The sequence below is a fragment of the Falco peregrinus genome, chromosome 5 (genome assembly GCF_023634155.1).
Source record: "Falco peregrinus isolate bFalPer1 chromosome 5, bFalPer1.pri, whole genome shotgun sequence".
Lineage (NCBI taxonomy): Eukaryota > Metazoa > Chordata > Aves > Falconiformes > Falconidae > Falco > Falco peregrinus.
The window spans coordinates 105,053,724-105,081,391 of record NC_073725.1 but is presented as its reverse complement, the minus strand read 5'-3'; the positions used below and the strand labels follow the sequence as shown (position 1 = coordinate 105,081,391).

At 38.8% G+C, this 27,668-nt stretch overlaps 2 protein-coding genes across 2 annotated transcripts in view; both read right to left on the bottom strand.

The window, feature by feature from the left end:
* The window catches only part of ARHGEF3 (Rho guanine nucleotide exchange factor 3), a 144,295-nt gene extending 131,453 nt beyond the window's left edge, over nucleotides 1-12,842 (bottom strand). The window contains exon 1 of the mRNA XM_055805867.1: nucleotides 12,715-12,842. Coding sequence (XP_055661842.1) covers nucleotides 12,715-12,749 — 35 coding nt within the window. The 5' untranslated portion in view covers nucleotides 12,750-12,842. The remainder of the gene's footprint in view (nucleotides 1-12,714) is intronic.
* Nucleotides 12,843-21,885: 9,043 nt separating this feature from the next.
* Nucleotides 21,886-27,668, bottom strand: part of IL17RD (interleukin 17 receptor D) — a 50,633-nt gene continuing 44,850 nt past the window's right edge. Inside the window, exons 12-13 of the mRNA XM_055806651.1 lie at nucleotides 24,619-25,558; nucleotides 21,886-22,317 (exon numbers count right to left, since the gene is read on the bottom strand). Coding sequence (XP_055662626.1) covers nucleotides 22,202-22,317; nucleotides 24,619-25,558 — 1,056 coding nt within the window. The 3' untranslated portion in view covers nucleotides 21,886-22,201. The remainder of the gene's footprint in view (nucleotides 22,318-24,618; nucleotides 25,559-27,668) is intronic.

The window sequence follows — 27,668 nt, the reverse complement described above, 5'->3', positions numbered from 1 at the left end:
TGTGTTCACTAGTTCACTAATAAATGAACATTTAAGACCGAATACAGTAGGCTTTACTCACTTAAGTAAATGTCCTAAATCGATGGGATTAATTGGATGAACGCATAGAGAAGGATTTGGCAGTTTTGTGGACTTACGAGTTATGCCAAACTCAGCACTGATTGTCTTTTGTTTCCTTTTCTGAACACATGCCAAAAGAGTTGATGTCAGCAAGCCTGTACCCAGGGCTATGCGTAGTGTCAATTATGTTAATTCAGAGCAGCAGTTACAGCCAGTTGCCATGGAATGATGCACACGACGTTGGGGAGAAAATTTCAATTTCTAATATGTAAAGATTTACAGAAGCTTTTTGCACATTTTAATAACTTAAGATCCACTTGTATAACTTCAGATCATACTTTGCTGATTTGCAGAAAATAACCATTAATGGCTTAAGTCACTCTCCAAAGCAGCACAAACATATTCAAACGCTGTCAATAGTAATTCCCAAGTGACAAGGGTCTATATGGCTAAAGGTGCTTCAAGTGAATCACTGGCATGGTTGAAGTCTCTAGATAAGGAAAGTTAATTTCACCATGAAACACTTACTTTTTCATAACAGAATCCACAATGTTAACATGGAGCTTCTTACACATACAGATTTCCCACCGGCCCTTCTTTTAAAAAGGCGGGGGGGCAGGGGGGGAATGTTAGCCATCCAAGTCATATGACTTGACACCTGGTTCCTGTTATGATCAACACAAAGACCTAATTGATTAACAGAGAACAGGTTCAACTACTAGAACATAACCAGAAAATAGGCTGTGCTTGTCAAGATAATAATTCCTTCCTTTTCAAAGAACCATTAAAAAGCTGGTTTAACCTGGTGAAACCTTGGTCAAAATCTGACTTGACAGTCATGGACAGCCTGAAAAGTTGAGCACAATGCCTATGTCGCACCAGTGGCAGGCAGATCTATCTTCGTTTCTGAATTCTGTCCATGCAGGAATGGACAGCTAGCAAGCATGTTTATTGGACAGAAGTCCTAAAAATCAGCAGCCAAAACTTGGTCCTTACTGGAATTCATGTCTTCCTTTTGCCTGCCCTTTGATGTGAACACAGCATGCAGCATTGCCACTCCAGAGAAAACAGAATGGACTTACAAAAACAGGTCCTTCATTTTGCATATTTTTTTTTACATCCCTTATAATAGAAAGGCTAAAAATTCTGCACAGTCTGTTTCTGAGCAAATTTGTTTCTTGAAATCTTGTTTTAAAGATCCAGAGAAGTATTCTGAAAGGGAGAACAACAAAAGCCTCACATCTGTGAGAGCAGGAACAGAGACTGTTAGCCATCTGACCTCTTTTCAGATCAGAGCCCGACCTCAAATTTACTCCTGATTCTCAAGTTGGATAACTTTGGAAAAAAACTCAAGCCAACAAACAAACAAAAAAAACCCACAACCAAAAAACCCAACCCAAGACAAAACAAAAAACCAACCAACCAAAAGAAAATGAAAAAACCCCACCCAAAACCCCAGTATTCTTGAAGTGGCTCAGCAGCAACGAGCGTTGAAAGTTAAATTATTGCCTCTCTAATCTATAACACTGCAGGAAGAGGGGAGCTATTCTTAAATATATTTTGAAGCAACAATGCAAGAGTCCATACTTAAAACATGTCCTGCAATGTTCCCCTCTTTCAGGAAGCAATTTCCTGAGAAGGTAAATTTAAACTTTTCTTTTGGCAATGAATTTCTACTCTACATTGGGAAAGCCCAGATGCTTCAATGATCATGCAGATTATGGCAACAAGAGTTTTACCTCCTCTTACAGTCCCTCATACTAGTAAGAGCAAAGGTTCAAAGCAAGGCTAAAAGCAGTCCATTAATTCTCAAAGCTGGAAGCTGAAAGATTCAAATTACAAAACCACAAGGTTGCTGTTCCAGGGGAAAAAAAAAAAAAAGTAAAAAATCTACTGTTCACTTGTGAACTAGTACTACAGCAGTACAAGTGTTCAAGGTATGACTAAAGAAAAATGTTTTCAGCACTCCCCTCCCCACCCTTGGAAACATATAAGCAAACACGCCATACAAATTTATGCATTAAGACTTCCACACTGAAACTAGAGCAAAAGCAGAGGACAAAAGTGATAAAAATTACCATGTTACGAACTTTTCTATGAACTGATGATAAAGGTTAACATATATCTAACAGAAAATAAATGAAATATGGCACAAATCCAATTTATGTTCTCACATGTTCCACAAAGAAAACTATGTGAAGTAATACAGAAAGGAATACATCTTGTCAGACTTTTCAACTCCCTCACATTCCCAGGCTAATATCTGAAAATGTTAGTAACATGTTGTACTCCTTCCCATCAACAACCTCAGGATCTGCTACTGGTGTTTTCTGTCACATAAAAGGAGGGCATCAAGAGGCCAGCATCTATTCATTCTGATAGCAAGATCTCATCCACCGCACCTTCAGAAAGAGAACTATGCTGGATATGACAGCAGGCTTTTTGGATACCAAGAGTCATAGTTTACATCAAGACATACAGCCATACTCTTGCAGCCTCCACTGCTTGGTTTCCAATAATGTGAGAGATGTGCCAAGTCACCCACTAATTAAACAAATGCATTCTTCACTTGACACATGTGGAGGGCAGAGACGTAGCAGCCAGTGGATACAATGCTGGACAAGCATCCTTCCCCAGCTACCACTGACAAAAGGGGTACAGGAGACACCACCACACCTGCCTGGCCCTCTCCTGTCCTCTGCACCGCAGCAGCCAAGAGCACACTTCCTCCAGATGGGAGCAGGTGGTGCAAGGCATCCCTCCAGCTTTCCACCGAAGAACAAACAATGCTCCAACAATACTCACCATGTAATCCCTGTCTGCTGTAGCATAAACTCCTAGCACCTTGAACTATTTTGTCTGTATCAGCCAGTTTCTTTCAAAGCATACTTCTCCTTCCTTACTGTCTTTTGAGATGGAAGAGATTGTTAAAGTTTTGAGACCAAGTGTCCATTCAGTGCTGCCGTCCAGCAGCACTTCTCATTCACACTTTGGAGGCTGGACAGCAATGAGTCAAACAAGCTTCTGGAAAATCATCAGGGATATTCTTTTGTCATCCTATTTCTGACAACATGTCTACACAGGTCCTAGTTCACTCTTTACCAGGAGCAACAGGTAATTAAACAGCTGATCCCCATATCACTCACAAGTTTTATGGCCCTGTCAAAACACCAGAACTTTTTTTATGTCTAAATGACAAACGGAAAATTGATATCCATCTACATGTTCCAAAGCCATGGATACCAAATATTACCACTACCTCTTCTCCTTGAAAGTCATTGCAATGAAAAATTCTCAGCCTGTAGATCCTACCCTGACTCATTGTTGGGCCACAGACTGCTCTTAGACTCTTTCTTCAGAATAAATAACTACTTTTAAAATAAACACTTCTCAGTTTTAAGATGTAGAAGGGGATATCTTTTTTCAAGCACTAAGAATATTTTGTGGAAGTCTTTCTAGTTAACACAAACTGCTTCAGTAGGTCTAAAACAAAACTAAACTTTTCTGTTGTGGAAAGAAAAGTTACTGTTAGGCTTATAACTCTCAAAAAAATACTGTTTATCTTCAAAGTGAACCACACAAAATTAATGTTAAAACTGGCAAAGTAAAATTTTGTTTGGAACATACTGGTTTAGGATTTATTCAACCAGAATACTAACAATACCCCCAGAAATCTGCCTCCAGTAATAATAACATCTTTGCAAATTGAATGCAATTCAAGAAGCAGAGGAACAATGTTCAGAAAAAAATAAGCAATTCACAGGTGCTTCTTTCTGTTTCACCATCCAACTCTTGTTTGGACTTGAACTTTATGGCATAGGCACTATACATGATAGAACTTGAAGGAGGAAAATAAATCTATCATCTTTCCTCTTAACAACTTGAAGTCAGATGCCAACGCAAGTCAATGAATATTAATTAAAGAGACTCTGCTTCAGATGTATTTTGTTCCTCATCCCTCCTCCGTTTGTACACTGAACCTTGACTGTTCCTGATAAGGAACACGCACTTTAATTAGGTGTTGTCCTAGAGATCATGCTGTGCTGTAATAGGAGGAAGTGGGCAAAAGGCAATTCCAGAACAAAAACATAGGAAAACAATGTCAAAGACATTATTTATAGCAGCTATGTTTAACGCTACTGCCACTGTCTTCTTGAGAGAACAGCCTTGAAGAAACATCCTTGCTGGTTTTGAAGAGACATCAGAAATTTAGCATACTTGTCTGCTATGACCAAGTACAAATTGTTTAATACTAGAGTACCCAGAAGGAAGCATGCACCCCAAAATTCTCTTAAGTTACCTCCACAAAGAAACTAATTTTTATGATTCCATTAAAATAATTAATTTAGATTATCTAATGCATTACCAGTTTTTCTGCCTTAGAGTAGTTTCTTACATACCATAATAGCAGAGAAAAGCATTTAAGTGTATTTTAATCATTTAGATTTAGATTTCATTCTTGAAGTTCTGCAATTGGCCTTAAATGGATGAAAATAACGGAGGGAGAAAAGGGATCTAGTACAGCACAGCACTCAAGCTTCCAAACACCTGCACAGAACAGCATTACAGCACCATTTGAACAGAATAAAAAAAAATGTGAAAGTTCAAGAAAAGTGTTGAAGCCACAACACTGCACGGGCTCAAACCAGCCTGTGATTTATAGCTAGCAGAATGGGGAAAGTATTAGCCAAGCATCTGAAAAATCATGATTCCCTACACAAAGCCCATTTTCTCTTTCTCTCTCTTTTTCTTTCCTTTTGCCTTTGTTACAAGGTGTAGATACACTTTGATCCTCAGGCTAAAAAAAAATATCTTTTTTTCCTTTCCCTCCACTCCGTATTTGTATCTCTAGACAAGTAAGACATTCACAGTAGCAGCAGTTAAAAAATATCATTCAACAGCTGTTAAGTACAGTTAAAGTAAAAATAGCCAATATCTTCTGATAAAGCATATTCCCACAGATCCTTACCTTCACCAAAACGTGTTGTATTGTTGAAACAGTATCTTGTTATACTTGGTTGATAAGAGAACTGTGAAAAAAGCTTTACTTTTTACACTAAGACCCCTCAATGCAGAAACTAGTATCCCTTTCAAAGAAAAAGAAAGTAGTAGCATCACTATAGCAATGTGCACCTACTACAAAGAAAAAAATTAGGAGTGTTACACACCATCATTCTCTCAAGCAAAAGTCTTTATGCACACAAAACCTGAACAATAGACTACTAATTAGCAAGCATGCATCCTAACATCTTTAATTTTAAAGAGCTGATTTTCCACTTCCTTACTAGCTGCACAAAAATGTGTAATTTTGAGTGAACAAACATATTTTTGGTTTTCTGACAAGTTGCATTTCTATACACAAAGTTAGCAAGCATGTACTATCTCACACCTTGACAGCACTCAGCTCCTAACCAGAAGCCACTTTAAGCAAATAGCTGTTGAAGAGCAGATTTAAACTTTAAAACAAACTTCATTATTTAACTGCGTAACAACAAATACCAAAACCAATCTTCTACCCAGATTATTTTTGAGGTGTTTAGACACTGCAGTTGCCAAATATCTTTGTATCACTAAAGCATACTTCAGTAAAATCACAGTGAAAACTCAAGAAGCTCTTGAAGAGTATTTCTCCTGACTACAACTCCAAGTAGTAGGCATTGCTGAGAGACTTCACATTGCATAATCACTTCAGTCCAAGCCTAGCATACCATAAAATGTTTCACACACACTATAGTTATTTCAAGTAAGTTTTGACCTCAATGAACACATGGGGCATACCATTACCCACCCTCTTGAAGTCTTTAAAAATGCACCTGATGCACTAAAGAATGAGGTTTTGGAGAACCTTTTAAAATACGTATCTTTGAAAGGGATTTTACTGCTGTCCTTGAGGCATCTTATTAAAAAGTTACCTTTTGTCCTCTTAAGCAGCACAAATAAGTTTTACATAGGTACTTTACACAAGCGTATACACAAGGATACTTGGAGGAAGTAGTTCAGAGAACCACAGGCACCGTACGTAACTTTTCACTCCATATTTGGTGATTCCATCAGAACTCTCCAACATAAGACAGAAGAAACTTTAAAATAATATAATGATTCTGTCCCACAGCAAGTATTAAGTTTGGCTCCCTCTCCCATATACACACACTTGTGAGAGACGACAAGTGTGTTGTTGCCGTATATAAAAGACAGTGTTTATTTTTTAAACAGCAAGAATGTTACACTTATTCCCAGCACAAAGTATATTAAAAGACAAGAGTTAAATAAATAAAGTTCATACCAGGCTGAAGCCAGACCATGGCAAACATGGAAGTGTGTTCCATGCTGGAGAAATACAGCCTACTATGAGACACTGTTCTCAATTGGACTAGTCCTTCAGTTTCCAGGACATAGCTTTTTTCCCTAAAAAATACCAAAAGAAAAGGAAGATAACCAATTACATTACAATTCATCTCACACCACCTTCACGAAAGCATATGCAGAAGTTTACCAGCACCAAAGAGAGGATGCGGTTACAACTCGGATATCTTTGAGAACCATTTAAATATATCTATATACTAAGACACCAGCATCAGGGAAACCACAAGCAGGTACATGCACCTGCTTGTTCCCAAAATAGAAACATGGATTTTTCCTGAGCCGGTTACCGCTGTGAAAAATAGGAGTTACAAAAGAATTCAGACTATCCTGCATATCATATAACACTATACATTGCTGCAATATAGAAGAGCTAGGACTCGTCTGCACTGTTCAATCTGCAAAGTCATCAGGAGCTTTGAGTCTTTTAGTGGTTTCAACTCAGAAATTTTAGCAGTGTAAGGGGAAATAGGGAATGTTTGTGAGCTTTGTTATCACTTTCAGAGATGGTAGTTGATTGCCATAGCAAAAAAATAAAGGGGGAATTTAATCTTTCAGTACTCTGTGTCTTAGTAATAGCACACAACTTAGTCTCTTATCTGATCAGGAAAAAATTTAACATTATGAAACACTAGCAAAAAGCTAAACAGAACATTTTAGACAGTTTTGCACACACAAAATTAAATGTACTGTTGAAGCAGAATACAGAGAACACTAAATACTATATTCTATTCAACGTAAATAGGTATCAAGGAATTTTTTGTCACTGATGCTATAATTTCGTGTTATTCTGAGACAAATCTCTTTCTGTGTTTCTCTTTGGACTAAAAGATCCAGATGTTCTTATGTCAAGCGTCTGGCCTCAGCACCAGACAGTAAAAAAAGCCCAACCTATCCATTCTGTCAGTATGCAAGAAGAATTCACCAGCACTGGGCATTTCTCTACCCTTTTCCTCCTCTCCAAGTTTTTACTACTTTTCAACAAAGCAAACAAACAAAAGACAAACAGTATAATATTTTAGCTTCTACAACAGACTTAGTGCTAGCCTTTAGTCAGTTTGGTAAAAAGGGCCAAAAAGTTATCTGATTTTTTTTCATAAACTACAATTTCAAACGCAAATATTAACTACTTCTAAGCTAAACATACTGTATTGCATTTTGCATTTGACACTGTGCAGCAAAACAATGTTGAGAGGTTCTTTCCAAAGATTATGAGTATTTATGTTCCCAATTTAGTGACTCATACAGCAAGCAATTTCTGAGATTAATTTAACTCTATCCTCCTCAAACTTCTGAATTTGAAAGCAAGCACTAAGCCATTATTCAAAAGTCGTAGCAATGACAAACAACAAGATTTTATCTATTATTTTTTTCATCTAGATTTTATCTAGGGGAAAAATATTTCCAGAAATAACTATGTGCTATTTCTGTAAAAAATATTAGAGGCGCTATACAAAGTTAAACCAATTTCAGGGACAATTTGCTAAACAAAAGAGGAGCTTTCTGAAACCAGCAGTTAAATTAAGCCTTTTTCATGGTAATAGTAGGCTCAGAAAAGAGATACAGCATGCACAGTCAGTGTAAAATTAATGCAACCGCTGCCACATTTTTTCATATTATTCTCTTCCTTTTAACATATTCCTGCCTCCCTCATGATAAACACATTTATCCTCAACAAAAATACATTAAGAATAAATGAAACCCAAAAGAAATACCACCACTGTTGAGACAAACACAACCCATTTTCCCCAATTATCAGAATTATCAGGGAACAGTGGCAGCTTCAAAATTTTATCTGCCTGGAAGGGTGTCATGTTTTCTCCTTAACATGAAAATTATGATCCTCTCAGCCTCCTATCTTAATAAACATGATCTTTTAACTCAGAATTGCTGCACAGTTTATTAAGCCATTGAAGTTTGCCAAGTTGGTTTTGCATTTATTTTTCTTGGTTATCTAATAGATTTGAATGGCAGACAAAAAGGTGCATTGTCCCACAATTATCTTCTTTTTAGTCTTTACAGCTTTTCACCTGCAATTGCTAAGCACAGTCAGAACCCAAACCTGCATGGGAACATTTGCAAGATCACCCCTCCACACAGTAGTTGACTTGCTTGAGAGAGTTTTTTATAGGATATTAATTACTTCTTTGTGGAGCATCAACAAGTGCTAATTTTGACAGCACCTGTTTCTGTAGGCAAAGTATTTTAAGGCTCATACTCACATAAGAACCTCACTATCTACAGAGGAATACCAGGTTTGGTACACACTCATCATAGTCTGTGTCAATACAAACATGGTGATTTTAAGTGCTGTACTGCAATTCATATGTGCCTCTAATTTCTCCCACCCACCTGCTATCTGGATGCATCAGTTAAGGCCACACACAAGCTGAAATAACCAGCCACCACAAAACACACACTGTCCAAACAGCTGGTTGTTGTCTTCAAGACAAAGGTAATGGTCCAGACAGAACCTTCTGAGGGAACACTAGCCGGACACTCCATAATATTTAAAATAAAATCAGTAGGATCCCTGATACAGTACAGACAGTGTAATGAATACGCTCTTCTCCTAGTTATAATCCCCAAAATTTATTTTGGAAAAATGCTGAAGTGTTTGAAATAAACTAATGAAAGTTGTATTTCTATTTAACAGCTAAACTGTTTGAGAGATTATACCAGCAGAGCAGCTGTTCTTGCTCTACAGAAACCATACAAGTCCAAGTAACTCCTGCCAACTTTCCAAGTTTATGCAAACTTCAGTGGTATAAAAGCCAGTAAACCACTTTGAATACAAGATGTACCACACATTGATTCCACCTGCAGATTTATGAGGGGAACCACATGACTGTAAGGGTAATTAATCCTATAGAATGGGGGACAGGACAGAAATCAGTACATTATAGAGCACCTTTCTAGTCACATAATGTTACCATTTCTGTTTGTATATATAAAGATTTAACATAAAAAGCAAAAAACTATTCTTGTACTGTAAAGTACATTAAGATGCTTCTTCTTGCCCAGTTTAAATGTTTTTTGGGGAGGGGATCACTGCGTTTTGCTACTGGCCATGCCTTGAAGTACCACTTTCAGCACTGGCCCATGTAAGACATACTACTTTGAAGTAACTTATATACCTATGGCAGCATGCTTACTCAGATTTGAAATCCTTAAGACTGCTCATCAGCACATGATTAGGAAGAAGTAAATAAATATGCATGTACATATGCCCTTATGTTTCAAGGTTAACAGTCTGATCTGTTAGCATGCTAACCACTTCAGCTGGATTCTGTACGGTGTTGAGCACCTGCAAGTTAATAATTATTTACATTTCCATAATTGACAGCATACCACTTCAAGTTCAACCCTGGCTGACACTAGATAGAAAAACATTTTTGTTTCTTTTTATATCCTCTATGTTACATTTGGAGATGGAGACCACCACAGTTACAGGCTATATAACTATTTATTTCTGAATAGTTACTTTGCAGCTATTATAATCAAAAGCAAAGCATGAGGTGTTTGTTAATCACAGATTACCTCAGTGTATTTACCAAGTCCTTTATTTTCCAGTTATTTACTTACTACACTGCAGTAGTCTATATACTCTTAAGAGAATTGTGCAAGACCATAGCCATTTGCTTATTCCAGATTTCATATGACTCGGACAATCGAAATTCAAAATATGCCCTCCCAAGTTGAGCGGCACAATTTGGTAAAAAATCAATGGAACTTTTACAGGACCAAGAAAATATTAGATATGTGGAGATAACATTTCTTTCAGTCAGTAAGTACAGCTGCAAACATGAAAACTTCAAAACTTCTTTGTCCAGAAAATTCCAGCATTTTCATCTGTTTCCACCTTTTATTCCAATGTACTGCTGTTCTGCTCAGGCTTTTTCCAAGTCACAGATTAGAATTTATTTATGAAGTACTAGATTTACCCATTTATTTGTAAGTACTAGAATTTATCTGTAAAACCTACATGACCTTGCAATGTTTATATCCCCAAAATTTATTTAACAAATAAATAACATAAAGGGACTGATTAAATTAAACATTAAGAGACTTATGAAGTTAAAATTAATCAATAATATGGTAACACACCAAGTCTTTTAGTCTTCCACTAAACATATCATTTGCCAGTTTCCCTACACACACAGAGGAAGAAAATGGCAACTCTTAACAAATTTCTTCTCAAAATACACATCACGTTTAACTGAGTATAAGGTGTCTGCAATACAATACACACGCACAAAGCACTCCAAACGGATTCTAGATGCATCTATAGCAATAGGCTGATGCTTTCACAAAAAATACTCAGGAAAAATACGTTTCCTCAAAAACCTAAAATACTGAAAACATACAAATAAAACTTAAGAGGTCAGGTTAATTTTTTTCAGCACCTAAAGTAAAAGATCTAACACAAGAAAAAACTAGCTTCCAAGTCAATACTAAGACATTACATATAAACGCCCAAGCAGAATCAGGTATCACCAATTCCAATTCATGAAGAGCAAAACAAAACAGATTTTTGTTTAAGGCATGTGATCTCACTGGCCGCTTGCTGGAAGCAACTCCACATAATACACCTCCAAACTGTGTAGGCATAAGACTCCCACAACTTGGAATCACGCCAGAACAACTGTCTACACAAAAGCAGTCCCGAGAAGAAGTGCACTATTCAAAACAGAGCGGAGCTCGGAGAAAATGTGCAGGGAATGATACTGAATGTTACAGTGTCTTCACGGGTCACGAGGCCTTGTCACATTGCTAACAGATATGCACGACTGCCGGGAAATTAAAAGGGATTTCTGTTCAAAACAATAAGATGTTTTGTTCACTAAAACTGGGTAATAAATATTTACTGAAAACAGGTAGCCAGTCATATGTATACAAATTTTAAATAGAAGGCTTCAATCCATTAAATGACAAGCCAAACATACACCTGTGCATTCTCTTACTTCACGTACACCAGGACAGCTCCATTTCACACACTCCCCCTCCCCACATTCTGCAAGCCCAATTACTCTGCAATAAATATTTGAATTCTGTTTGTTTCCAAGTCCCACAGCTTCTCTTGTTCTAAACTCAAATTCTGTACAGATACAGCACCCGTCCCATAACCTGTCAGGCTTGGCAAACCTCTGTACCAGCTACCGAATTGGGTACATAACCAAATTAATTCTTTAACAAGTGTTTGAAGATGAAGGAATTTTCTCTGCCCTTTCACTACGAAAACGTAGCTCAAAAGGTACTAAAGAATAACATTTAAATAGAAATTACATTAATGTATGCACGCACTGACAAAAGAGATACACAAGATTTAAGAACTATATAGAAAAATAAAGACACCAGCTACCAAAGTTGGATTTTTTGTATTAATGTAAATGGTTCCTTAGTAAATAACAAGTTCGGGTCACCGCCAACCGCATCACTACGGTGATCAGTAAAACCGGGCCAGCCGCCAACGACCTTCTCCCCCAGAGGTGCCTTCACCAGCATTAACTATGTAAATGCGGACAGCGATCCCTGCCAAGCTAATTAGCTAATGAGCGTTGCCTCCCTCACGGCCTGTTCAGAGGCAGCTGTGACCGGCCTCACAAGCCCGAGTAATCACGCTCCGCGTTTGTTTTTTCCACTTTCCTTCGCCTACAAACCTCCAGCACCTCCACCGCGGGGGGAGGCTGAGCGGAGGGGAGAGTCAAGCACCCCAGACCCACAGACCCTCTCCCCAGTAACTTATTTCCAGTAACAATTACGGGTTTCGAAGGAGGTAACAGGCACCTTCCTTCGCGGCGTTTTCCTTCTAAACTGACACTTGTGAAGGGTTTGCCCCCAAATAAAAGTCAAAAGAAGTTAATTTGAAAATAAATAAATAAAACCCAAAACGGTTGCGGAGCCCTGAGAGGAAGCGGGTCCCGCGCCCCCGCCCCCTCAGGGCCCCTCAGGGGGCTGCCGGGCGCGAGCGCGCCTCCCGCCGCCGCGTGCGAGCCGGAGCCTGGCGGCGCTGAGGGACCGCGCGGGGCGGCGACGGCGTGAGGGGATGGAGGGGGAGAAGGGCGCCCCCCCCCTCCGCGCCCCGAGCTGGCGGCAGCCCCTTCCCGAACCGCCGGGGCACCCACAGCCCCAGCCGCTCCGGCTGGTGTCTCATAAAAGGCGGCGGTGCCCCCGGAGGCACAACGCAACCTTTGCGGTCAGCCCGGCCGCCTCCAGGTGCCCCGCAGGAGCCGGACCCCCCCCCCAGCGCTGACAGGCAGCCGCCCTGCCCGGGCGCAGGGGACAGCGCCTTACCTCGCACCCTCCTGCGCCTCCTCGGCTCCCGGCATGCGGCTCCCGCAGCTGCCGCCCCGGCGAGGACGCGGCAGGGACCCGGCGGCAGCGAGCCAAGGGCGCCGCGGCCGGGCAGGGGCAGCGGCCAGGACGCGGGGGGCTGCAGGGCCGGCCCGGCGGCTGTCAGGGCAGGCGGGGGAGGAGACGCGTGTGTGTGCCGGCCCCCGCCGCCCCCCGAGCCCGCCCCGCCCCGCCCGCCGCCTTCCCAGCTCCAACCCCCCGTTCCCCGGCGGTGCGCCCGGCCCGCCGGCTCCCTGCCAACCGTCCCCTCGGCCCGGCGCCGCCGTCCGGGCCCGGGGTAGCTGCCTCCGCAGCAGCGGCCCCGGCCGCTCCCCCGAGGTGAGAGGGGTCCCGGGTCCCGGCCGCCGCCCCCTGCCCGGGACCGTGCCGCGGGCTTTGCCCGGCGTGTGCCGCCCGCCCAGGCGGTCCCTTCCCACCGCCGCGCCGGTGTTCGGGCCGGTTCGGGAGGAAGGCTCACCAAAAAGAAGGCAAACAGCACCAATTCCACGCTGGAATTGCACAGGAGAGTAACAGCAAGTGACCCGTTAGGTCAGCAACCTAAGGAAAATAGGGATAAAGAATTTACAGGTGGCAATAGGCACGTCCGTTTTAGAGGAAAGCAGCAGTATGGAAAAGCACCAGAAAGACCAGAAGAAGAAAACCGGGCTGTGAAGGTGGAAGCAAGTAGATTCTGAGCTCTTTAGGTGAGGGACTGTCTCTCTGGTACGCATTTGTACTGTGCCTGGTAAAGATAACCTTATTTTCTGTTACCGAAGTGTACAGGCACTGGTTCAGTGTAATAATAAATATCAACAAGTATGTCACTTAAACGTAAATTTAAATGGAATGTAGGTGGTATGTCTTCTTCAGCAGTAGTACTGCCAACATAAAGCAGCCAGTGACAAAATAATAATAAAAGACAAAAAGTAGCTGCTCACCATATTTTGTAGCCCAGACGCATTACAAAGAGAACGGTTACTTGCGTTTCTCAAGTATGATTAGGCTTCCCATTTCAAACCTAACATCTTGCGGTGGGTTTTAATCTTTCAGTTGTTTCAAATTGCTGAGGCTAGAAATGCAGTACAGACATAGACATATAGATGTCATACCTTGTTTCCTTTAAAATAAATTCCTTAAATTCCATTCAATGTCTTCAGTTTGGGATACTAAAGTAATTTATGAACTATACTTTACACAATATGAAAACACTCTGGGATTAAAAGCCACAAAGAAACTGGTTCTTAAGGTGAAATACTCTTTTTAAACTAGGGACGATTCAACTGGAAAACAGCCATCAAGATGCCATAGTAGTTTTACAACTCCTTTTTTTCTGCTCCTGAAGCAGCAATTCACATTAATTAAACAGGTATTATGGGAACCTGGCACTTTTCTATACCTATGGCAAAATTAGCTACACAGGGACTTACATTGTAATCATATGGGCCCTGTGTTACTGGCAAAACCTGAGCTCTAAGCAGTCAATATAATTAGCAGAATGGAGAAACCCTTGAAGCTGCTCAGGTCTGATAATTTCTGATGGGTTCTCAAAACGTTAAGCCCTCATCACGGCTGCTGCCAAGAAAAGAGTCATCCCACCCCCTGCTTTGGTACTGCCACTAAAGTGGTGCCTGTTACAAAAGCAGAGCTGCAACAGGCAGTAAATGTCTGTTTTTTATTCAAGACTTCCCATGCCTGTAAAGGAAACTGACAGCTTTAACTTAATTTGGAATTCATTATCAGGAAATGGGAAGAGATGCTCTGTTTAGAGACCTTTAACTTTTTAGTGTCTTTTGTGTGTCCTCAAAATTTCCACATGGCTATGTACACAGGGAACGAAAAATTAGTTGCTGTAAATTCTGTAATTATATAATATACTAGAATCTGCTCAACCACTTCAACTAAAAATGTTGTCCAGGGAGATTTAAGACTTTAATAATTACTAATTTTTAGTTCTTGGCTTTTGAGATAATTAACTCTATAACGCAACTTGGAATTGTGGTTTGTTCACCATTTTTAAATCTTAACAGGCATGACATTTTCTTTAGTATGCAAAACATAGAATGCAAGTGTTAAAAGTATTATTACTTCAGTCCAAAACTTTATCTTAAGATAGTGATATTTGAAAATTATACTTTAAAAAAAAAAAAGTTTGTTTTTAACAAGCCAATTTAATGTTAAGAGCAGGAATATTCACGTAAATGTACCTGCATTTCTTAGGTCTGAAGGCAGTCCAAGCAAAGAGGCTGAAGTTTAGAATCCTACCCTGCTTTCCTGACTCATTGTGACTATAATTCTCACTCCACCCTCTGTAGCTGAGCATTGTCCAACTATTCTGCAAAGAGATGGTGGTTTCCTTCCTAACACCTAAATGACACCTTGGCATGTTTGCAAAAGCTACAATAAAGAGTAGACAGTTTCCTTTCTGTTGATGACTAGTGAGTTTTATGGGTACATCCCCTATATTAGACATTGCTAAAGACAAGTAGGTCTAATTCTAGTCTCACTTTCAATTATTTTGAAATCAGCATGATGTAACTGACAGCAATGAAATCACTCCTGATTTTCATCAAAATTATAAAGGAGTCATTCCTGCAAACCAGGTTCACATCGAACAACGCACTTCCAAAGGAGAAGTAGTGCTAAGGAGCGCTATGGGGCTGAAACAGGCCCCTGCAGAGTCCATCAAAAGGCTGCCCGAAGGTAACTCACTCACACTTTGGAGGTCTCTGTGAGTTGTTGTCGAGGAAATAAAACACATTGCTTAACATCTGCCCCAAATCTACCTCTTCCTTCTCTTGGTGTGCCTCCCTCCGTTTCCCACCATGCTCCATCAGTAGGTGACTCTGCAGTGCTGCCACAGAACTCTGGAGCATAAAACAATGCCCTGTTGATTGTCCTTTCACACAGGTTATTGCAAAATAGCAAAAGCTGCAATAATCATCTCTCTAATCAAATACACTCACTGGTTACACACTGTTGAAAGAAGCATCATCATGGTTCAAGACATGAATCCCGGCATTCTGTCTTCAGCTGACACCAGCCTCATCTCTGTTCTGCAGTGGCTCCATTTCTTACCTAGTTCCTATTCGTTTCTCATGTAAAATGAGGATAAAACCACTTGTTTATGGCCTTTATATCCCCAGCTGTGAACTTGTGAGGAAAAAAAATCTGACATGTGACACACCAAACAGCTCCTCTGATGTATGTCCCACTCACATTGTTGGTATCTGATTTCATAACCAGACCCACTGAAATTGGCTGAATCATCGGAGAAATAAAACATTACTAAAAAGGGTGTGGCCACAGCATTCATAAAAGGCTTAGAAAATGTTACTGAAAGACTTTTATATTGTGATTGTTGTTCTGCAGCTTGCACTGCAGATTACTTTCACCAGGCGGTAGCTATCTGCCTGAAAATATTCTTGGTACTCGTTTCCTCGATACAAAATCCTTCTGGGAACTTTTGTCTTTGAAACACAGTTTGGGTGGTAACTACGTAAAAAAGTCTGTTCTCCAAGTGTTTAATTTTGCCTTTTGCTATGCTAGGCATCCAGTCTTCTGACAAGTTTAATCCTCTGTAATTGCATTAGACATAAAATTTTCTCAGCCATGGAAGAGGTAACTTCTATTTTTAGGTTTGATCTGTGATTTTAGTGTACTGTCAGAGGTAATAAGAACTCTTGGTCTGCAGTTGTTGGCAATAGTCAATATTCCAATCAAAGGCAAGAGTATAGCCTCCAAAGGGTGCATTATTCTGATACAGGAAACACACCTTAACAGTCTCCCAGGCCCTTTGTGTAATCTTGAGTTCCATGTCTATTAGTAAGAAATGTTGTACTAGGAAATTATGATTATCCACAGCCAAATATTTTTGATAGAGTAAAATCTCATCATAAATGTGGTTGGCCATTACAGAAATTCATATCAAGTTATGTGAACAATGTGGTGTTGATTTACAGTCAAAAAGGGTTAATAACAGAATTTGCACAGGGAGTACAGGTGTTACTGCATTTACAAGTAGGTGAAACCACAGATGCATGCTTGCCCTGTGGAGAAAAAATACCAATTCAATAGACTATTATGAAATAAATTCACCTGAGTCATATAACCAACAAAGACGGTCTCTCTTCAAATAGAGCTTTTTGCACACCAGCAGCAACTGAATAGTTAGAATTCCAACGAAATCAGCAGCCCAACAGGACAGCATTCCATACACTGACTCACGCTAGTTCAATCTTCCACCTATTGTCAAGGCCTGTGAACGACCAGCAGAGTCTGGACACAAGGTAGTTTGGCTTCTGTGGTAAATCAGCCTTGAATGTTACAGCTTCCTACCCATTAAAAATGAACTCTGTTAAATGATCAAGAAAATTCTCCAGATGTTAATTCCTTCTTGCACAAAAAAAAATAACTATTATGTCTATTAATAGTTTGTTATAAATTATTGTATCTAACTAAATATAACTAGGCTCCTCCCACCTGCCCCCAGTGTCTTTCGTATTTTCACATTAATGTTTTCAGGCTCCCAGCCTTTCCAAAGTATCTGCACCAGAGTAAAATAGCAAAATCACTAAAATCTGAGCTTTTAGCACTGAGGTAGGTATGGGCAACCTCCTCAATTTCTGGTCATCTAGGTGCCATCTGACACCAAGGAAAGAACATTTCCTTTTTCCTATACTTTTTGTTAACAGGACAGTATGACCAATCCCTACTTTCTCCATGGCCTGCTATGTATATACGAAATCATGCCAACAGTGCAGCTGCCCCTAAAAATAAACATCATAGGTAAATCAGACTTTATTAACTCAGTTCTAAGAAAACACAGAATGGAATTGTATCCCATTATAAAAAATATAAATTGACCATTGTTCTGGGTTTTATGAGTCTTAGAAACAGCAACAGATGATAGCAAGTAAAATAGCAGATAGAGGGAAAAATTTCTTAACTGATCCATAGCACAGCCTTTAACTTCAGACCTTTTAGAAACAATTTGGGTCTGACCAGTTACAGTTTGAATGCAGATATTGTGTGCAGTGCACGCTTTTTCACTGTTACTCAAAAAGCATTTGTTGTTGCATGTTGGTTTGGTGGTTTGTTTTTTTTTTCCCTTAGGGGATTTCCAGTATCAAGTCACCACAATGTTTAAATTCACGATTTTTAAAAAAGGAAAAATGAAAGCTTACCTAAGATTTTCAAGATGTATTACCCATATGCACAATCATATCAAAACTTATCTTTCTCATGTTTTAAACTGAAGGTATAAAACCCTGAGCAAGATCTTTCCCTTTTCTTTCAACCACGAAGTCCCTCATGTACAGGGGTCCCAGACAGAGGATACAGAGATTACGAATGCAGAGTATGCACATGGATAACACATCTGAAGTAAGTCCAGTTCAGATAAAGAGAAGTAACTTATCAAATTCTCTTTTGAATTATTAATGCACCTATTCACATGCTTTGTGACCCTTCAAAATGTCTCTGATTTACCTGGTGATAAAGCAGAATTAGGAATTGTGGGATACAAGGCCCAAAGAAGACAACGGGTATAAACATCATCCTGTAAATTTAACATAGCTAATGTGTATGCAAACTATCTGATATTAAGCAGTTCGAGCCTTTGATAATAACAAGTTTTACTGACTCATTACAGATTTTTCTATAGCATTGTAAGCTTGATCGTGCTAGACCAAGAGTTCATTAAAAAAACCTTCATTTACCTGAGCAACATTAGGAATACAAGGCTTATCCCTGAAATTAGTTTGCAGGGTTCATTGGCTAGAACAGTGCTTTGAAATCCACTTGGATGAAAACAAAAAGCATATAAAATCTTAGGTAATTATCACACCTTCTTTGATAAAATCAATCCAGTCCAGGTTATTATAGTTTTGTAGTTGATATGGATAGGTTTCACTTGACATGCAGAACCATGTACTGCTAGGAGACCTTCAAGAAGGATATAGGAGAAGTAATTAGTTCAAATCATATTAAGGCAGTTTTTACTAAAAAAAAAAAATAAATCAGACCCAATCTGTCCAATACAAAAGTTTTAGAAAATTAAAGTTTTTTACTGTTGCTTGACTGTATTAAACACCCACCAAAATATCTGTTTCACTTCCAGATGTAGAATATGAAGAGCAGTCAGAGAACCTGGTTCATGTGGTATGCATAACTGCATTAAAAGTCTTTTGGATAAAACTATTGCACTCTTAAGACAAGTCTTCTTACAGTACTAAGAAAAGTCAAATGAAAGAAACTGAACAAAAATGTTTTATTTTGATATTTAACTTCTAAATTGTAGTATCATAAAAATTTTACTTCTGCAAATGTCAGCTGCATTCTATTTTCAACAGTTGTTGTGTTTATGTACAGGTACAAATTACAGCAACAAGTACACTTCTCATTCAAAATGCTGAACACACTGCTATATCCTGAACCTTCAGCTTTCCAAAGGTTTTTCCACCCTCCCAGAAAATACATTTTAAAACATCCAAACAATGTCCACGCACTTGAGTCTAGTAGGAATTAAAGGGATCCTTTCACCATTAACATTCTGTTTCTAGAGTTTACTAATGCCTGAAAATAGTAGTAAGCTAACCTCTAATACATGTGTTAACATTGTTTTATTCTTTTTTTACAAGGATTTTTGCTGTTATTCTTACTGGAGGGAAAATACAGAATTCTTGCAAATTCAGTATGATGTCCTTCCAGCATCTCAATATACACAATATTTTTCTGATTTTTTTTTTATAAGCACCATGGCTTTGTAAGAAAGCTACGCTAAATCAGATTAAGTATTGCTTTCCTCAGTTTTGTATACTTCAAGTGTGGGCTGTCCTACCCTAAATTTTCAATTAATTACATTGTCTTTCTTCTGAGGACATTTAATATGCTGTTTCCACCTTATGCCAAGAAATAATGAAGGAATTATTCTTTTCTTCCAACTGCCCCACCCCAACAGACTTGACTGGCATCTGCACAGACCTTTTATAATTTAAAAAAATGAAAATAAAAAAAGGTTTGTGGGATTGTACAGCAAATTTTGAAGAAATAAAAATAAAAACAACATTAATGACAAGTGACTCTTTGTGCAATTGCTTTGTCTATTTTCAAAACTGAGCCTTCTTGGAGCTCGAAATGAAAACTTAATTCCATTAAGTACTATCAGTTCTGCTACTAAATTTAACAGAACCAGGAAATCTTCCCAATCTTTACTCTAGCACAAATTAACAGTATGTGAGCTGGGACTTTCCACAGAGGAAAGCAGCATTACCATCACCAGCTAACTGCTAAGAAATTGCTGCCTCCTCATGTTTTCCAGCTTTGGCATTTCTATGCACAGCAGCTCTCCAGCACACAAATTTTGTAACCTTTCTGCCTGTCTCTTATCAATGCAAACTCTTTAGTAAAATGGTAAGAATTACACTGAATCAGGATCCTTCATAGCTGGATTTAGTGGAAGAGCATTTACCTCTAGATTTTTCTGCCTGGTTTGACCCAGGTATTTTTCAATTTCAAAAAACGGAAACACATGAAGAACTGTGCCTTCAGTACAGCCGAAGGCACAGCATACAAAAAAAAAAAAAATAAATTGAAGGTGCAGATGATTCACCATGTATGTAAAACTACCTAAACTTACTTAGCTATTGTGAGTTTCAGGTTTTCCAGTTAGTGTTCTTTCAAATTCAGAAAACAGAAAAAGTAAGGAACTTTACATTAATGGACAAGGCCCTCCAAATCTGACGCATACATCTAGTTGATCACAGAATTCCTCATCACAATTGCGAAGCATGCCAGAGTCGTGCCATCGATGGTTATATTCAAATAACCGTCACAGCACTCTCTTACTCCACCTGTGACAACAACTGCAAGTCTTTTGTTTGGAAATTCAAATAATTAAATATAAACTGATGTAAAAAAGTACCCAGGAGCTTTAAAGTTACTCAGCCAAAACCATCACCAGTTTAACAGTTCTATCTCAGGCTATTGAAATGGATAATACAATGTAACGGTTATTAGCAAGAGCTAATTCTCATCTACCAAAACTGAGAGAGTATTTCAGGTGTTCAAGTTCTCCCTTGATGTAAAGCAACCTGTTAGTGGAATGTGAAGACAGGTTAAATGAGACAGAATCTGACTCCATGAGCAAAATTAGCAGAAACACATTGCTAAGGTGTCCTTTATTATTTGCTGTTATCATGTTTGTTATAATAATGCCTACAATTGCAGTTACATAGATGGGTTTTACTTATGAAAAGTTGCTCTCTGGAGACAGCAGAGATTTTGGATGATGGTACACCTACCTGGTCACTGCAGAAGAAAGGACACGCATGCTCCATGTCTTTATGTAAACATGTCCAGTTGTAGTTTTAGCATTTTTTGTTAATGTAACACTAGTAGTATTACAATACTAGTAGCATTATACTATCTTAATCTTTAAGCAATGATAAGTAGTGTGAACTGCAAAATAACTCATGGGTTCTGTTTACTGGTTGGCTTAAAACAGAACGAAGTACTCATGCCTGTCTTAATTTGTTTTACACCAGGCGATTTTGTAGCAGCATGTCATTGAAGGATAATATGAAATCCCCCATAAAGCATACTAATCTCATGGCTGAACAACTCCTGAACAATGTCTTAAATAAAAAATTTGGCAACTCTTCCCCAATCTATTTAAAGTATTATTTATATTAGCCCTTCCAGGAAGAAAACAGGAAATTTTGTTTCCACGGTATCACTCAGCATATGCAGGATCTGTATTTTTGTCTATTATAAAAATGATAGTTCAGACTCAGTGTGGTACTACTTGTGAGTCATAACTAGACGGATTGTGGAGAAGAGATAGAAAAATCATACAGAAGAGGGAGACCTGCCCTTATCTGACATTAAATACATTAATATTTGGGAGAGAGAGGAGACTGCAGGAAAGGAGCTCAAACATTTCTAAAAGAAAATTATTTCTTCTGATATAGAGTTCTTGATCTCACCTTTGGTATTTTACCTTGCTTCTGAAAACAATCCTGCTCTCATTCACCACAACTCTCCTGCCATCAAGTATGTCAGCACTTAAAACTAGAGGCTGGACTACAAAATTTGCTAATGTTCCAAGCTATTTTATGTCCAGTTGCAATATTATTTCTAGCCGAAAAACTCAATTTTTATTACAGCATCTGTAAACACTGTAGTATCATGACATGTAAATTAGTCATAATAATTTTGAAATGTATTCCCATCTATTTTTCCATGCTGCATTTTTCAAACCATGAAAGACTTCATATAAAGATCAACAGATTCAAGTTTACTGGCCATAAAAGAAATCCCTTAGGAATAACAGATCTTCTTCAGAGAGTATTTGGTCCTTCAAGTAGATTTAGTGCTGAGACAGTGTGGTAGTTGAAGCACAAACAGAGGCTGTTGATAAAGTGGCAATGCATAACAACATTGTAATGTATTATAAAGGAGCAATCGCCTGCAGTTCATCAGTATGGATATGGCAGTGAAGTTCTGCTTTACAGATTCCAGGTACTAAAAATTTTGTAGCGGTGATTACAGGAGGTTCTTCTTCCCCTATAAAAAGGAAAAAAAAAGTGAGATTCATTAACTGAAACAGTGATTTTGTATTTGGTCAACATTTTAGAAACAATGCAAAGAAAACTTAGAAAAAAACCACTCCAGATCATAATGCCATACATTCATGAGGCTGAACTACCATGCTCAGCAACCCCTTATCTAATGAATCAATACAAATTTTCTGCCCAGGCAGGGCTGCTTAGGGAAGACCTTATTAGTGAATGGACCTAGCAAAGGTTTAGTTCTTGGTACTTCCTCAAAATTAAGCTGGTTTGAACTGCAGTTGATGATCTCTGAGAATCTTTTCTTTGCAGATCAGTAGTCTGCACATGAACTGCACTGAAAGACAGAAAGTATTACAAATCATGTGACTTACGATTTTAATTCAGAAGATGAAATCAAACTGGCCTTTAAAGAAGAAAGGAAAGATCCACCTGAAGATGTTAAATGACAGAGCTATTCACTGCTGTTCTCACCAAGTAATGGGTAAAAAACAGGTAGCCAGAACAGAAATGGTACTGTGAATTCAGAGTAATAACCTAGGCATGTCCAAGGTTATTCTTGGAACAAGAATAAAAGCTAAAAAAAAATATCTATCTACTCCTCCAGTTATTAGGCATGTAAGTATTTTTGTATGTCTGGGACTGTAAAAAGATTTAATGGGTTGCACTCTAATAGGCAGATGATGCTCAGTTCTAGATACTGTCTCCTTTGTTCCCTGTACCTAACTAGGACTGTGGTTTTGGTTGAGGGGAGGTTTGAGTGAGAGTCAGGGTGGTCTTTGGACAAGGACAGTGAACTGGAAAACCAAACCTGTGGTTTCCTAAGATACTGGAACATCAGTGTTAAGAGCCAACGCTAATGCTACAATGTTTAACCTCCGTAGCTGAAACATGCTAACAAGTAGCTATGTGACTTGAGAATTAATTACTGCACAGACTGCCTCTTTCTTCCAGTGACTCCCCGGCAGCTGGGATACCCAGCTGACGGCTCCACGACTGAATCAGGAAGGGAATACTGGAAAGGCATTCTTACCAAAAGGCCATAGATTTTCAACTAGCATCCTAGTTTCATCCAGCACTAGAACCTTTACAGTTTATCATCTGTATTTTTTCCCACAAATGTGAGAAAAGGCCAGATTAGAAGATGGCAGGAAATTAAAGAATATAATATTAATTCTGAAACAATAACTGTGTATTTGTAGCTTATTTAATTAAATCAGTAAATCTGTAATTTTTTCTCCCTGAAAAGTTTTCAGATCTTAGTTATTTTGTCTTATAGACTATCTACCCTATAGATAGAGATGCTATATCTGTAAATCAACACCTACATCTCTCAGCCCAGGATAATTCTGGCACCAAACATTATTTATGACTTACCTGAATAATAACAATAATAATAATAAATAATCCATTTATCCAAGAGAAAAGCCTAACATCTACCCTAGATAGAGATGCTATATCTGTAAATCAACAGCTACATCTCTCAGCCCAAGTTAATTCTGGCACCAAACATTATTTATGACTTAATCTGAATAACAACAACAACAACAACAACAACAACAACAATAATAATAATAATAATAATAATAATAAATCCATTTCACTCTGATGTAGTTGTGATACCAGTTCAATGTACTCCAACTACAAAGGTCAGATCAGCTTTTGAGATAGTCTGTGGGAATATTTACACCTTCAAACTGTAGGCATCTAAGCTGCATACCTACGTTGGAGAGTGTCTTGCAAGCATTTAAATTCTCCCACTGAAGCCCATGTGGTCATTCCCCCCAGCCGCGTATCTGATGAGAAGCCTAATGTCATTCTGAAACGTGAGTTAGCCACAGTACAGACTATAGCTCTAACGGTTCTAGTATGTGCTGGAGCAGATAGGATGTCACTTTTAGATTTATGGCTGTTCTGTAAGAATGCTTCACCATATCACCCTCTTGGTTTAATAACCACACAGCTGTAAGCTGAGTATCCCAGCTGCCAGGGAGTCCCTGGAAGAAAGAACCCATCTCTCCAATAGTAGGTCAATTAATGAGAAGTGACTTATTAATGGAATTCTAGTGAAATCTTAATTAGCTAAGAATCCCATCCCTTCCCCCCCCCCCCCTCCCCCCCAGTTAAGGAAGAGAGTAATTTTTCAGAAGTGACTTAAAACCTATCATTTTTACCATTACCTTTTTCTGCAGCCATCTATACGGCTCCTCACATATTATCTTAAAGTATTTTGAGATGGCAGAAATACACTCACAATAACTGAATATAATTTTTGAAACACTGCGGGGTATCTTACCTAAACCTGATGATGAAGAAACACTTCCTGTAATGGAAGATGTTTCAATTTGGTCTGTCAATAGTCCTTCCATTAAAGATAAGGATAATTCAGATGAAGGAACAGATGAATCATAGATTCCAGAATCTCGAGGCATATCTTTAAGATTTGAAGCTTTAACAACATGCAACAACGGCTGAAGAACAAAGCTGCCACCACCTTGAATGTCCTGAGTTTCTGTGTCTTCTCCAAGGTTTAAGTGCTGAATTATACAGTGAGAGTCTGAATTGGCCACCGAAATAATATTTGCATCTGTTTTCAGGTAAAAATCGCCATCCATCACCTGCTTATTCACTAAGTCATTTAAAACCAAGCCTGAATCAAACTTTTCCATAACAGGCTCTGAGTAATGTAATGAAGGTGGAGGGAAGGGAATAAATTGTTTCTCAAACCAGTCTGGTTCCTGATCAATGAACTGATGCATATTGCAAATGGCAACATAAAGCGACCTCCCAGATTTGCTCCTGAAATAATTCCTTTTACTAATGTTAACAGGACACACCTCCGAGTCCTGTACACTAGGATCTCTGGAGTGTAAATGTGAATACAGCTGAGGGAGATTGTCCATGAGTTTGTATTTTGTACTGAGATCCAGAATACCAGGGATGTCTCCTTCACAGGAGTAATCAAAATAGACTGCAATAAACTTGCAGAGGTCATTTGAATTCTGCTTTGCTTGACGAAGCTTCTCTGCAACAGTCAACACAGCAAACAGAAAGAGCTCTCCTTTTCCTGCATCTTTGGTTACCCCTCTGTGTTTCCAGTTCCTTTTTTCAACAAAGTATTTCATTCCCTTGGAACACACAATGATGATGAACTGGGACTCGTTTATTTTTTTAATAAGCCACTCTTTCTGACCTTCTTTACAAATTTTTAGATCTTCCCACAAATCTAAAGCCACCTGTAAAAGAAAAGAACATTCTGGTCGATATTGACTATTAGATTAATAAGATATTTTTGCTAATAAAATTGAGATGAGTTATACTAAGTGAGTCAGCTTTTATTTAACACACAACTGAGAATTAATGAGGAGTTTAACTACAGCTTGTCCCTGATGCAAATATAAGCTGTTCTAAAAGAGAAATAAGTAATAACTAACCTAGTATTGATAGTGGACAAATTGGAATCAGTGATATTAACTATGTCAGTAGTTATTCACCAAAATAAATATGGCCTCATGCTCATTCTAAACTTTGTGGGCTGAATACTTCAGTGGGCTAAGGAAGTGGGTGAATTGCTAAGGTAAAAAGGAAAACCTTCCAGACTGCCTCAGACAATTTAACTGTTATATATCTGGGTCCATAACGGGCTGAATATAACAAAAATCACAGAATCACAGAATCATTTCGGTTGGAAAAGACCTTTAAGATCGAGTCCAACCATTAACGTAGCACTGCCAAGTCCACCATTAAACCATGCCCCTAACTACCATAGTAATTTATGATCTTTTGCATATTCATGAAGTCTGATGCCAAGAATTTTCATATCTAGATACAAACATAACTAGTGTGTACAACATCCAAATCCTTTCAGTTAGGATGCAAAACAGCAGAAGCTTGTCTCTGGTAAGAAAGCTCTGAAAATTTTTATCATAAGAGTTATCTGATTTTGTACTTTTTTTCTAAACATTCTACATGATCTGAAATGCCCATGTACACCAAGGTGAAGGACACAACACACTACCCCACGAAAGACAGAACAAGCAGTAGAACAACAGAAAAAAACAGATGCAAAAAACTTCCATAATAGACACACATGAAAACACTTACAAAGCCTTCTCTCAAGCGTTTTTCCAGACAACAAAGTATTTTTGCTCTGTCACCCTAAGAGTGGAAAGCTTTGCCATGCCAGAAAACAGAGAGTAGATGGATGCCTGGAACTCAAGGACTCATGAAAGCTGTTACCAGACGGTCAGCTACAGGGGGAAAGCAATCATGCCTGAAGCAGTCAAGCAGTTGGACCAGATGATCACTGCAGGTCCCTTCCACCAGAACTATTCTATTCTGTGTATGGGGAAGACAAGTCATTTTGCAGCTGTTTGGGAGATATTCTGATAAAGGTAAAACACAGATAAGTTTTTATTTTGTGTCTGGTTTTGTTTCTGTTCTTCAAAATACTGTCTGATCTGCTATCTGTATTAAAGGATTTCTAGTATGGTCAAGTTATTATTTTAAATAGCTATTAAATGGCCCTGAGTTTTTCATTCTTGAGAAAACATTCCATATGAAAATACTGATCCATTTGGAAAATAATGGATCTGCAATCCATATGAAAAATACTTGCGTGACTGTTCCATTATGCATCGGGCATCACTTTTAATATTAAACTCCACAGCTTTAATAACACCACATTATTTCTGTATGTAGATGCTATCAGTATTCTGTTATGTAAACCTTAAATGGTGCCTAACACCATATGTTCCATGTGTTACATAGTTATATGTGCAGAGTTACGTTAGGGTACATAGTTATAGTGGTAACAGCTCACCTTAACACTATTCCAAAGGATGACGTAGCAGGGCCAAAGTACATCCCGGAAAAGGGGATTCAAATAAGTTACTTTTAAACACCTGACCTGAACTCTTTTAAACATATGGATGAATTATGAGCCCCCCCCGCCCCGAAGAGGGGCATGGCGATGTGGCCGGGTTGGCCGCTGGAGGGCAGGGTGGCCGCATGGGTGACAGGGCTGGTCCCTTCCGAGTCCCGCCGCACGGTAAAACGCAGCGAGAGTAACGGTTGTCTTGTCTTTATACAGCTAAAAAGTGAAAGGCCGGCCATATATTGATTGTATTTTAGCAAGCAGCCTGAGATTATAAGCCTTGACGTTCAAAGTAACAATTTGAATGTCTTTCTCAAAGCTTTATATCAAAACCAAGAAAAACACACAGATTTTACAGCATTAAAGGGAACAGAATTTTTTAAAAAAAATCAGTAAAAATTCATAACTAATAATTAATCCTAATTACAGAGATTTTGCTCTATGTGTAGGAGTTTTGATAGAGTCAGCTG